Here is a 13,814-nt window from a genome sequence, read left to right as displayed (position 1 = left end):
TGAATAGTAGCCAAAGTGCAAGTCATCCCACATGAGCTTCTTGTACTTTTTTCCACTGACTGGGAGAGACTTGTGATTTTCCTCCAGTATCTTTTTCAATTTATTTCACAGCAAATGTGTTAAAAGACATATAGATCCTGTTTCCCTCAACTATAGTTTGATAATTGCTGCCTGTCCTAATAATAAGATGGCACTTTGTTCACATACTTCAGTACTCCTTTGACTAGACAAATTCCCTAGGAGATACTAATTCAGACTAAGCTTATCAGTGACCATCTTAGAGCTTGTTCTGTAGAGTCGTACAGTGAGGACTCTGAATCAGTAGGTTTTGCTTAGCTAGGAGGTTCAGCATGTAAACACAACCTGTTCAGTAAAAACTAATGGTTCTTTAATGATTTAAAACAGATTTAAATGCCTCAGTTACAATAAATTACATTAAATTGTATAGCTCTTTCATGTATTCATTAAGTTTTTTGTGCCAGCTGTTATATTTGTAGTTGTTCCTACTTTCTTAATAGATCAAAGGAAGGAGGAGCAGTTAAACTATGGGATCAAGAGCTGAAACGATGTCGTGCCTTCAGACTGGAGACAGGACAAATGACTGACTGTGTTCGCTCTGTTTGTAGAGGCAAGGTAAAGGAATCATCATGACTTTAAAAAAAAGTTTATAATCCATGGGTTGATCTATGGCATTAAAAATATGACAAATTGTTTGCTTCCTCTTTCTCTTAGTATTTGAAATTAAACGTTGAGCTGCAAGGGGTCTACAATTGACTTTTTACAATAAAAAAATCTGTTTTAGGAGATCTTAGTCTTAATTAGGTTAATATTCTTTACATATTTGATTAAAGACTAAGGTTTTTTTCTGTTTTCTATTCTTTTCTGTATTTCAAATATCTGACTTGCAAGCAATAATTCCACTGCTGCCATGATTTATCTACTTCTTTGTACTCTAGGAGATCATAGATGATGTTAAGAAGTAAATTAGCTTTGATTTGATTTAAGCAAACCTTCTTGACTTAACTACAGCTTTGGTTTGTATCTTTATTACTGTTAATCATGAGTAGCTAATGCATTATATCATAGATAATTCTTCCACTATTGTTCAAGGGAAAAATTCTTGTTGGCACAAGAAATGCTGAAATAATTGAAGTTGGAGAGAAAAATGCTGCATGTAACATTCTAATTAATGGTCATATGGATGGACCAATCTGGGGCCTAGCAACGCATCCTTCCAGAGATTTTTTCCTTTCTGCTGCAGAAGATGGCACAGTAAGACTCTGGGATATTGCTGAAAAGGTAGGTGTTGAAGAACAGTTCTTGTTTTGGAAAAAAGAAAAAAATATCCTAGACTTGTGGTGGTGTTGAGGATTCAAAGCTTGCTTTTTAATGTATTCTGAAAATAATTCATCTGATACTATAAGCATGAAGTACTTTTGGAATATGAACAGATAGAGACATTTACTTTTCTGGATTCTTATTTCTTCACAGAAGATGCTGAACAAAGTCAGCTTAGGGCATGCAGCTCGCACTGTTTGTTACAGCCCGGAAGGTGATATGGTAGCCATTGGCATGAAAAATGGAGAATTTATTATCTTGCTTGTGACATCTCTGAAAATTTGGGGGAAAAAAAGGGACAGAAGATCAGCTATCCAAGATATCAGGTCAGAAAACATAATGACTTTGTGTGTTTGTAGTATTCTAGAAATTTGTATTCTTTTGATTTTTAAAAATACATTCTTTGTTTCTGAGGAGCATTGCAATGACATTTCAGAGAGCTGGAATTAGTGAGTGAATTACAGAGTTTGATTACTCCTCTACCAGGAATAAAAAGAAAGGAGGAGCTACATGAAGTGAAGAAATAGCCGTCAGTCAAAAAACAGGCCCTCTACAGTAGGGGGAGTCTCAGGTGATACTAATGAGGATTACCTAAAAGGAAAGGGGAGGGGAAGTAAATGGAAAAATAGGAAGAGACCATCCTAATCAAGGGGCAGATCAGTAGGTGTAAAAAGGAACAGGGTAAGATGATGTCTAGGAGGTAAAGTGAGATCAGAGGTTTACAGAAGGTGACTGGATGTCATCACAGAAGCAATGGAAATGCCTCTTCTCTCAGTTTGCTCTTAGTTATGGTTTATTAGAATGAATTTATTCAGCAGAAGGAAAACTTCGCTTCTGTTTCCTGAGTCAGGTAAAAGCTTACTTAAAGGAGGAAAAGACTGTTCCTTCTGTGAGATAAATGCATCGTGATCAGCTCAGGATAACTTCTGGAGACTAGAAGAGGAAAGAATATGAACAAACAGGCATCTTGCAGTGGGAGGCAGGAGAGCCCCACTAGGAGTTAGGGTTTGCTGGAATCAGAAAAGCTGTCCCAGGAGTGTGTCTCAGAGATGACAGAAATAAAGAACTTCCCAGGTAACACAAATGAAGCTGTGAGGAATTGTTTCTGTCCAGGAAGCTACAGAATTTCAAGACTAAAGAGGAAAGCTGGTAGAAATAAACCACTGTGCGTGTCCACATTGGACAGATGAAAGATTTGATTTTCAGGTCTTTTTTTTTGGTATGTTTCATCTAGAAGGTCTGAGTTTTCTTCATTTAAAGTTTTGTTTTGTTTTGTTTTAAACTTTGTACTCTTTGAAGTGTAGCTTTAGAGAGCCAAAGTCATCAGAAGCATGTCACAGTTGTTATTCCACTGAGGTAGTGATGAAATCAGATATACCTTCTAATGCATATACATTCCCCAAAAATTTTGTTTCAAAAATTATTTTACTTAGCAGACAAAAAACATTCTACCTTTCTCTTTGGTTCTGGTTAACATAAACTTGAAATGCAAATTTATCTGTGTTTCTCAAATCCTATATCACACCTATTGTAAGTGCCAACCTGTATTACAATTTACTGCAGGTTCATATATTCATAAACTCTTTCATCTGTTCAGGTTTAGCCCAGATTCTCGTTACTTAGCAGTCGGTTCCAGTGAGAATGCAGTGGATTTTTATGATCTGACGTTGGGTCCCACGCTAAATCGAGTCAGCTATTGCAAAGATATACCAAGTTTTGTGATCCAGATGGACTTTTCTGCAGATAGCTGTTATCTCCAGGTATCAGCCATTCATTGTTCAAGATACTGAATAGCAAATGCACTCATGACAGGTACTGTGCAACTATTCTTTGACAACTACTCAATTTTGTAATGAAGTGTTGGAGTAGTAGGTTACTGTCACTAGACTGTTACTTTATTTCAGTGGTAAGTGGATGACAAAAATAGCTACTGTGGAAACTAAGTACAAGAAATAAGCATAGATAGAAGAAACAGAGTTCAAAATCACTGTAATGAGTTTCCCCTGCCTGTTTATCTCCCAGATGCAGATGGGCTATCTTAAACAAGGAAGGAGTACAGTCAGACATTCAGTATGTCTCAGGGATACTTCATATCCCTGACAAGCATGGTAGCATTACACTTCTCTTCAGCTCTAGCCTTCTCAGAGCAGCATCAAAACCATGGTGCTAGCATTCCCAGCCTTTTGCCTTTTTTATTTATGTTCACATATACATGACAAAATACACAATGTATAGACAGAATTAATATTATGTGAAGAATGTGAGATGTTTCAACTATATTTTATTGATAAGATGTTTTAAAATTGAGTATGTCATACTCTTTCTTGCTGATGCTTTATACTTGCATAGATTTAGGAGGATTTTCAACTCATTGAGCAAGATGCTTTATGAATAGATACTATCAAGAAAACACTTTTCAAAGCCCTTTAAAATTATAACTTCATCATTTCAAACAAGTTCATTTATTCTAAATTTCTATGAACTGTTGTCTGTGCTCATCTCAAAGGTCTCTACTGGGTCTTACAAAAGGCAAGTCTATGAAGTGCCTTCAGGAAAACAGCTTGTGGACCAGGCTGTGATTGACAGAATAACATGGGCTACATGGACAAGGTAAACAATTCACAGGTTCACACCTGCTAAAACACTTGTAACTTCCAGAAGCACCTACTGTATAAAAGTATATTTCATCCCTTCATCTAGTCAAATACCTTCTTCAAATGCATCCATATACACTGGCAACATACCAGGCAGGTACTGTACAGCAAAACAAAGTGCATAGCATGTTCTCTTGGTAGAACATGAGCTGCTTGACAGGTCAAGTTATCAGATAGAAACTGATCTCTCTAAAGTGTGCCTTTCTATTCATTATGTATCTCTAGCTTCCTTTGATCATATCTATAGCAGCCTCAGTATTTTTTTAATTCTGCTGTGCAAGTTGCCTGGACTAATTGCATTTTTTTGCTTCAAAAGAATGATTTGGGAGGCAACAGAATGCAAAGTAATGATTGGCGTGCAGGGAAAACTAAAATATGTCAAAACGAGAAAAGACAGCACAAGACTGATAATTTGAGTTTTATTTTCAGTATGTCATTAATGGTATTTGTATACTAAAATTACTCTTAACTATTACTAGTAACTATTAAGTTGTACAAAAGTACTTCAAAATACCTTAAAGTTAAGATCGATAACATATATTTTATTATATACTTAAATACATACATTTTATATTTATTATTTTACACTTTATGCAAATCTGATTCCTTTGCCTAATTTTGGGCTCCTTGCCTGCTTTCAATTATTGTTTACAGGCAAAGCAGTAATACCTCAGGCAAAATTCAAGAATAAATACACGTATGGATCACTTTACACAGTAGTAATTCTGAATATTTTGTTGCTAGAACTATGAATTTTTCAGAGGGCTCTGAACCATTTTGCTAGCTTCTAATTTTTTTTGCGGGTAATCCATTTTTATCACCTCTTTGACATGAAAACAAGAAACCTGTGTTTTTTGACCCAATACAATATGTTTGAAGTACAAAATTATTTCTTGAGTATAATATACTGTGCTCTGATCTGTGGGGAAAAATCACAGAAAAAAAATGCCAAATTATACACCTACTAACAAGTGATAGAGTGCTCATTTCTGTGCATTCTTGTAAGTAAGCCCATACGTTGTAAGCACAGCTGAATAAAAAGCAACTTTTGAAAAGGTTTTGCAAATGAAGTTTTCTATAGATGTCTGTTTTGGAATCATAATTAAATCTGTTTAGAACAATTCTTTCTCTTCTTCCCCGCTCCTTTTCCCCCTCTCCCCCCATATTAATGAATTGGACTCAAGCAACCTTTTCATCTAATTGATATGGGAATGTTATATTCTCTTTATGTTCCTGTTAATTCTTTTTTTATTATTAATTTCTGATAGCTTAACCTTATTCATCCAACTCTTGTGCTATGGCATTCTTTTTTTAATTGTCTGTCTTCATTTTTGGCAAATGCCTCTCTACACCGTTCTTAGTACTATTAATAGTTCTTTGACTTGTTAGTGTTGTCATGGGCCACAATATTCTGGGAATTGTTAGACTGAATAAATTTCAGAAGCAATTATAGAATATAAGCATTAATTACAAAAAAAAAAGAGAGAGATTTTTATATCTAAGAATAAAATGTAAAAATGACATTTTTCTAAAACCTCTTACATTAGTAAGAGCTGTTTGCTGTTTTCCTGAAGTTTTCAAAAGGATCTCTTGCTCTTCTGTTTCAGTGTTCTAGGGGATGAAGTCATTGGAATCTGGTCCAGGCATGCTGAAAAAGCTGATGTTAACTGTGCCTGTGTCTCTCACTCGGGAATCAATCTTGTAACAGGCGATGATTTTGGCATGGTCAAACTGTTTGACTTCCCATGTCCTGAAAAATTTGTAAGAACTTGTTTTTTGCACAGTTATTAAAAAAAAATTTAAGTGCTGTTAATATCTGTTGATTTTGTTGTCTTGTATTGTTTATCTAGAGGACGTACCATAGAAATATTTCCTTCTCTAAATTTGTGACTTTTTAATGCATCTGTGTAACTTTAGCTCTGTAGTCTCATAAGCATGCTTCATCTCAAATTTTTCCTTTTTTTTTTTTTGGTGCAATGGCTCTTTCTGTAAACTCTGATAGATGTTAATATGGTGTGCCAGGCGGCATTAGTGGGCTGCCTTGTACTGAAAATCTCAAAGACCTTTGTTTTATTTATCCACGTCTCCAATCTCCATCTAATAGACGAGGAAGACAGCTGGTAATTTTAGTCAAATCAGTGCATTTCCATGGATGAAGAGATTACAGATTTTTCACTAATACTGCCATGGTTAATTTTCACAGTTTGAGACTGCACTGCATAAACAGCTTGCACGCATCTAATGAAAATCATTTTTTCAGTGTTAGGGATTTTCCACAAAGTCTCTAGACATTAATCGTGTGACAAAATATATTTTGAATTGTTGTGTGAGCTTGAGCATTGTTCCCAATTTGCAGGTACTGTCTCATTTGGAGACAATTTAATCTTTATTGCAGCTCACTGGGAGTTCTTCAGGAGATCTTTCACATCTGAAACCTGTGTAACATTCTGAATGATATAAATATAAGATGAAATAAAAAAGTAGATAAACACATGCATACTCGGTCTGATTTACAGGACACAGGTTATTTATGCTCTCTCATTTTATTGTGTTTTTGTTTTTTTGTTTTTTCCAGGCAAAACACAAACGATTTTTAGGTCACTCTGCCCACTTAACTAATATTCGATTTACAAGTGGAGATAGATATGTGGTTAGCGCAGGAGGGGATGACTGCAGGTACGTTTCCTTTCTGTTATTGTCCGAAAGTACATAGGAGTGGTCAGGAGCAGTCCTTAACTGTATAAAGCTCAGGTTCATAATCTGAACCATTTTATCTCTGTTTTTCTGTTTCTATGTAAAGAAGTGGTTATTTGCAACAAAATAAATAGTTCAGATGTTAATGTGAACAGTTAAGATTTACTAAATTAAAAGAAGTACATTTCTGTACTCAGAGTATATCATATATTTAATTGATATTTTTCTTTTGACTGTATTAGCCCTTTTAACCTTATTGTAATCTTACATCTCATTATTTAATGTCTTCTTGAAAACACAGCTTGTTTGTTTGGAAGTGTGTGCATATGCCTCACTGAGGGAGACATGGAGACTTGCAAAGAGGATGCTGCATGAAGTACCAGGCATGAAATACCCAGGATTGCGATGTGATATTCTACTGTGCCCTGCATGCTTAAGAAATGGTGCTGATCCAAGACACGGAGTGATCCGCTCTGAAAGACAAGTATCTAGAGTCTGTCGGAAGGATAGACTGTAACAAATATGCTGAGGCCGTTAGATTTGCTTCAGTAATCCGGGTTTGTATTTCACTCACTGCCAGATGTTGAAAATGAAATACATGGATAAAAGGGAAAAGGGAATTGTTGGTCAATGTACAGTTTCACAGCAAGATCCTGGGTTTTTAATCAAGAGATGTTATTTCTGAGCTAGTGCTGTACATTGATCTATTTTGAGCATGAATGTTTCTTCTTTAAGTTTGGGGGTCTGAGTATCATTGAAAAAAGAGTATTCCATATTTTATTACTGAAAGAAACCATATATTAACTCTTAAATATATAGTATTTTAATAAATGTTTATTATAATGGCAAATGATATTTCTATGATTGATCAAAAGGAAACATCATCTGGTGAAGCAGAAAATAAGACAGCTGGTTCCTTAGGACTTAAATATCTCTGTATTTAGAGGCCTGGGCCACAATCATGTCTGGTGAAAGCTGCTGGATATGCACGATCTTCATGGCTAATTTAGTGTTTTTGTTGCACTTAAACATTAAATTAGTTCTGTGAGCAAAAATAGATTTGCTCACTTTGCGAGTGCCTTGCCCACAACCTAAAAGTCTAACTCCAATTTTTGCCTTTTGAATAAAAGTTATTCTCAGTGGAAGAGAGATTATTGCTGTGTTACTTGAATGGGCTGATAGCCTCTATGCTGGAATTGTGGACTAAGGTGAGGATTTTATAGTCTTCGTTATTGATAAGGCTTGGAATGTCACCAGTTGCAAAAATACAATTTCATAGCAATATGAATTGATTTATTTTCTCAGCATCATAGTGGGAATTCAGAGAGAATATAAACTTTCCAAACATTATATTTTGTACATTTGAACTTTTTAACAGAGTTGGGACTAGCTGGGAGAGGATTCTACTTAGATTTTTCTCCTGACTGTAAAAAAATAAAAATGTCCAATCATAATGCTTCTTTAAATGGACCTGCTGTCACCTCTAGCATAAGTGCATTTATTCCATCCTGCAACATAACTGAGTTGAAAAACCATTTCAGTGATGGTGAAAACCTGAACAAAACTATGGTTTTGGTAGTGAGGAAGATTTCATCAGCTATTTGTCTAAATCATGTCATAGAGATGCATTACAGACTGAGCTTGTTTTTTAATCAGTGCAGTTATCTTTCATACAGCATAGAAGGGAACAAAAGTAACAAATAATCGGCACTACTCACAATGACATTCTGCTGTGAACATAAAGATCTCTGTCTATGTAAGTCAGCGTTACTTTAACGATGCCATTTGTTTAGGTCAGTCAGTAGACTTGATATTATTCACCTCTTGCATTCTCTTATGCCAGATACAAGTAAAAATGAAATAAATCTCACCTGTTCTTGTAAGCACCCTGTGTGCATGGTGGTTATAGAGGGAATGGGAGCGTTTGCTTATAGGAGGGCAAAAAAAAAAAAAAAAGTTAATCTGCCAGACTTTTGTGCTCTTCTAGGTCCAAAAATGCTTATTATGTACTCTAAAAAGATAGTTACCCCACAGTCTCAGATAATATATTTTATATATCAAGCTATAACAAATATTTATTTTAAAGAAATTGATGAATCAGACTATTATCAGTTTTCTTGGCATGTTTTTTAGCAAAATCTTGCCAGTCATGCAGCTGCTATCCTACAGGGGAAAATACTCTGTGGATTTGGTGTATAGGGAAATCTCAGTAGTAATGGTTTTGCTTTTAGGGAAATTGCGTCTGAGAACTGCAATCAGATCTGATCTGTTTCATTACCTTATTGCCTGCCTGCCTGTTTTATGTGAAAATTAGTAACTGACATTTAAATCTTGGCCAGAGAAATCCATTGTAGTGTGCTTTTCTGTAGCTGTGATTCTATACCCTCTTAAACACATCCGTGCAGGGCTTCTTGACATGAAGTAAAATTTTTCCTGCCTGTATTTTAAGGTTGCCCTTCATCAGTTCAAGATGGATAGCTGTTACTTGCTCCTTCCTAGTTTGTCCTACGCAGACTGCCAGATCGGAGTCCTTTTTCTGCCTCTTCACGTTTTCCCCTCAAATCCTAGGCTTGGTATCTCCCAGCCTCCTGATCTTCTGTAGACCTTCATCCAGTGTTAGAGCTGTGTGGGCTACCAAGAGGTTTGGTCCTTGTCCGTGTAGTATCGTCGCGGGTTACGTCCTCTTCTCCTCCACCCCCGACCCCCTTATTAATTCTGTTGATCTAACTGTGCCTGTCCATTGATAAGTTGTCATTGGTGCTTTTTACCTGAGGAATCTCGAATGCCACATTGGCGGTGGAGTACCAGTGAGAGGCTGACGGGCAAGCTGCAGCAGGGCGAGCCTGATGTTGATGGTGTGATGGTCTGAGCTGCCAGCTCTGCCTGCTGCTTCATTCTCCTAAACCTCACTGCAGTTCTAAAGGGCTGGGGCAGGAGCTGGTAGCTGGGGAGCACTTAGAGCTACCAGCCTTGTTCCTCCTGCTGCGGCCCGTTGGGCAGCTGGTATTTTCCATGGCAAAGTGCTCGGTGGTTTGCCAGGTGCCGTGCAGTCAGCCAGCTGGGAATGGTCACAAACGGGGAGCAGTGCGAGCGGCCTCGGCTGCAGTTTTCTTCCTGAGGACCACTCGGAGCGTGTTTTGGGTGACAAGCTGGGATTCTCTGCTGAAGAGAGCAGCTGGCTGCAGCCATGGTTTGAGATGGCAGTGTTGTGGTCTTTTTGTCTGTGGTGCTTGTCACTGTGCCTCATTCGCTGTTTACATTAAGTGCTGCCGCAGTAACTTGCTCATTGTGGCCACCCGCATCAGTGCTCGCAGCGTGTGCGGAGCGGAACGGGCTGCCTGCTGTGACCCCGCATGATGGAGTGGGGAAAAATGTGGAGGGACTGGTGATGGAGGGACTGGTGACAGCCTCGTGTTTGGAAGCCTCGCAGAGAAATCTGGGCTAAAAGGCTCAAAATGGAAAAAGCCTTTTCTGTGATTATGCAGTGCTGAGGTGGAAGCTAAAGTTCTTGGCATAATTTCTTTACTCATAATGGATGATTTTATTTTCTAGTTGTTTTTCTATTCCTGGTGAGCAGCAAACACGTATCTTTGGGTTCTTAAAAGTCAGCAACGTGTTTTTTTTGTAATAAGAATAGAGGAGAACAGCTCAGTTGGAAGGGACCTCCAAAGATCATCTGGTCCAGCAGCCTGACTGCTTCAGGGCTAACCAGAAGTTCAAGCACGTTACCGAGGGCATCACGCAAATACCCATTGAAAAGAAAAAGAAATGGAGAACTGATTCAAGAAAAGCAAAATGTCATTTCACTTTAAAAATAAACGTGCTCTTGAAAGCTATTTAAATATGCTTAGAAAAGAAAAAATGAGTGAAAGAAAATCCAGCTCCTAAGAACAAACAAACATTTAAAATAAACACATTTAGAACTGAAAATTATGATAGTTGAGGAACTGAGGAACACCGCTGAGGTTAGAGAACTAATAAGCCAAATGTATTGAATCATTTAGACTTGAATTTCTTATCCTTAAGGAGGTATTCATCGCATATACCTTTCAGATTTTGATAGGGAAGGCAAGAGATAGCATAAAATTAAAGATAAAAGGAAGCATTTCACATGATTGGTTTTGACGCATGAAGAAAAGCACGCATTCAGAGTAATTTCAGTTTTGTTCAATATCTGGGTTTCAGTTTTAGCAAGATGCTCATTTCAGAGAAACTTTATCCCAGTCAGGTTAATGCTGACTTGGAACTGACTGCACCATCAGAAGCAAAGATAAGTTATCTCCTGCATCTGGAAAGCAGATCAAAATAAAGGACTTTGATACCGAGAGCGGAACTTGACAGTATTCAGGGATGGCTTAAAACTGTGATCTGCTTCTCTCAGCTGCTGCCGACCTGATCTGACTGCTGTCTGGCTGCCAAGGCTTCCTTCTTCCAACAAGCTCTGCTGCACCTCCGCTGCTTTCTGGGTTGCACCCAGCAGAGTTCAGGCCTCCACTTGCAGATGGATTTCACTTTAGACCTCTGCGTGGGGAGTGCTGCTGTTACTCCTCGCTCCGTGGGGTGCAGTACTGGGACAAGCCCAGGACCTCGGTTTCAAACACAGTTCTTACCCAGGCAAGGTGTGATGCATTTTCATTCTGTTATCAGCGTCTCGGATGTGACAAGCCTTAATCTTTACAGATTCTTTTTATTCTGGTAGCGTAAACTCTAGACAAATGATGTCTTTTCAGTATTTTGGACAAAGTGAATCATCCTGGAGGCTCTGCATTCAGGGAAGTAGATTGCAAGCCACAACACAAATTGCCACATCAGTGATTTTAGCACCAGTAACTGCATCACGTTTGCATACCCATGTTCTCATGGGTTTTCTTATGCTTCTTTGCAATCTGCTCTGTTTTCCTAAAGTTTCTGGCACCATTCAATTTTTGCTTATGTAGCTGGATCTGTGAGCTTGCCAAAGCCTGCTGTGCATTCTCTGTACTGGTCACTGGCGTGGTCAGACCCAGCCTGTTTCTTTGGTTCTCTCCAGCTGCTGATCTTCAACCAACTTTGATGTCAGACTTCAAACTCATTTCAGAAAAAAAAAATAGTTTTAGGTGTATAATATGTATAAGAGCCACAATAAGGTTACTTCGCCAAAATCATTCATAAATAAGTAAAAATTAGTGGGTGGCTTTGGTGGTTTGTTTTTTCCCAGTCTAGCTGATGCTAGGACAGGTCATAGCTCACCACCCCTTTCTTAGATTACCTGCAGCATTACAGTCGTGATCTTAATCTATTTTGGGTTAACTCTGTTAAATGAGTAATCCAACCAAATCACCTTAAGCAAAAAGACACGGGAAGTGTTCTTTTCCCTCACAATGTGGAGGGAAAAAAAAAAGTCTGAGCGTGGTGACAATAGGCAATTGTAATGCCTACTACTTTTTAAACAATGGAAGACAGGATGGGGGAAACAGGAATAGAAAACCAGGAAATATAAACCCAGAGAAAAGAAGAAAGAGAAAAACAAGGGAAAACAGGAAGGAAAGCTCATAACTAGGCAAGGGCAAGGCCAAGGGACTGGCGTTGGTGGTGGGTGGGGAGTCGCATCATTTGGCAGCAAAGGGCAAGCATCTCCCTGCAGATGGAGGGTCTTCAGTGGCTGCTTGTGGGAATAAGGACTGGTGAGCAGTAGCATGGTCACAGTGCTCGAGGAAAGGCTTCAGGCAGCGTTGTTGGCTCATTCTTGGGAAGGTGCAGGTGCTCCCCTCTGTTGCTCTTTCCACTCCCCATGCCGATGGGGCAGCTACTTAGTGCTGGAGTACAGCAGCTACCACCTGCAGCTGTTGTTGCAGTGCGTGCATGTCTGGTAACAGGGAGAACAGCGTAAACAGAAAACTGCTGTGTAACTTTGAGAGCTTACCTAGAAGAATTTAATTTTTTTAATGCTACTTGTCTTTCCCTCATAAACCAAGCATGGATTTGTTTTAATAGGCCTCTTCTGCTTTTTATCCTTATTTTAGTTTCCTGTGCAAATGGGCTTTCTTTAATTAAAGAAATTAATTAATTAAAATTCTTCATTTAAAAATGCTTTCTTTAAGCAAGTAAGTATTAAACCAAAGAAATGTTGTACTTTGGAAACCTCTTCACAACCAGCCTCTTTCATTTACTGCCTCTTCCATTTCTTGGCTATTGAGACTTTATTCACCAGTTCTTGGTTCTGTTCCCGGACATGCGCAGCTCTGCAGATGACAGACACGGCCTCAGCCATCTTTGGACGTCCCTGAGCTCCAGGTGCAGCCAGTGGATGGGGATGGCTGTGTATCTGCAGAGGGCAACGTCAGGTAGACGGGGGCTGGGTTTTCCTGCAGTAGTTCCTTGTCTTAGGCCTGCCGATGTATGTGTATGTGTCATAAGTCAGGGGAGAGGAATGTAATACAGGGCTATGAATACATAGCAGTAGAAATTGGTGAAGTAAATCATTACAAAGTAAGGAAATACTGTGTTAAGGAAAGCTTCACATTAAAAATCTGAACTCATTACAGGTGCTGCTTCGGTGACTAAACTTGACTTTTATGTGTAGTGACTGTTGGTAAGAAGCACAACATCTGTGCACAGGCACCTGCTAGAGGACAGCTGAGTTTGGGATGTGACAGGTGGAGCATGTGTGTGTTTGGATTCCTCTTCCATAAGCCAAAATACAGAGTTTTCTGTTTCTTTTGCTTGTTGTGGGATAACCTCAAGACCCTGCAAAGCAATTTTGCCTTTTATTTACTTGTAGTTGTCTCTCTTGCTTTGGGCACCGATGTCATATGGAAGCTCACTTCAAAGGAAGAGGAACAAGAATCAAAACCCAAACCTTGGCTTTTTTTTTTTTTTTTGTGATAGCAAAAAAAATTTATTGCTGTTTTAGTTCCAGTGTTTTAAAGATGTTTCTGTTTCACACCATAATACGCTATTCTTTGTGCTCAAATAGAGCCAGGAACTCCATGATGCTGCAGCCCCCACAAGTTGCCTAGGATTCAGTGTCTTCTCTGACTTTACTCCATTCTTAAAAGCTTGTTGTACCCACCTAACTTTTCGTTGGGCCTAACAACCGGTATTTTAAACTAGAGGATTAACATTGCTTATGCTTTACCTGTCTTTCAT

At 38.4% G+C, this 13,814-nt stretch overlaps 1 protein-coding gene across 5 annotated transcripts in view; it reads left to right on the top strand.

Annotated features, from left to right (window-relative positions):
- The window catches only part of EML5 (EMAP like 5), a 105,466-nt gene extending 96,897 nt beyond the window's left edge, over positions 1 to 8,569 (top strand). For 4 of the 5 annotated variants that reach the window (XM_035328940.1, XM_035328939.1, XM_035328938.1 and 1 more), the window contains 8 exons: positions 519 to 633; positions 1,111 to 1,299; positions 1,492 to 1,664; positions 2,936 to 3,098; positions 3,845 to 3,948; positions 5,600 to 5,753; positions 6,568 to 6,668; positions 6,988 to 8,569. In XM_035328940.1, coding sequence (XP_035184831.1) covers positions 519 to 633; positions 1,111 to 1,299; positions 1,492 to 1,664; positions 2,936 to 3,098; positions 3,845 to 3,948; positions 5,600 to 5,753; positions 6,568 to 6,668; positions 6,988 to 7,024 — 1,036 coding nt within the window. In that variant the 3' untranslated portion in view covers positions 7,025 to 8,569. The remainder of the gene's footprint in view (positions 1 to 518; positions 634 to 1,110; positions 1,300 to 1,491; positions 1,665 to 2,935; positions 3,099 to 3,844; positions 3,949 to 5,599; positions 5,754 to 6,567; positions 6,669 to 6,987) is intronic. The other variant, XM_035328937.1, reaches the window with a different exon arrangement.
- The last annotated feature ends 5,245 nt before the right edge of the window (positions 8,570 to 13,814 follow it).

Source organism: Oxyura jamaicensis, chromosome 5 (genome assembly GCF_011077185.1).
Source record: "Oxyura jamaicensis isolate SHBP4307 breed ruddy duck chromosome 5, BPBGC_Ojam_1.0, whole genome shotgun sequence".
In the NCBI taxonomy this organism is placed as follows: domain Eukaryota; kingdom Metazoa; phylum Chordata; class Aves; order Anseriformes; family Anatidae; genus Oxyura; species Oxyura jamaicensis.
Note: the sequence above shows the minus strand (reverse complement) of the source record. Positions and strands in the feature narration are given on the sequence as shown.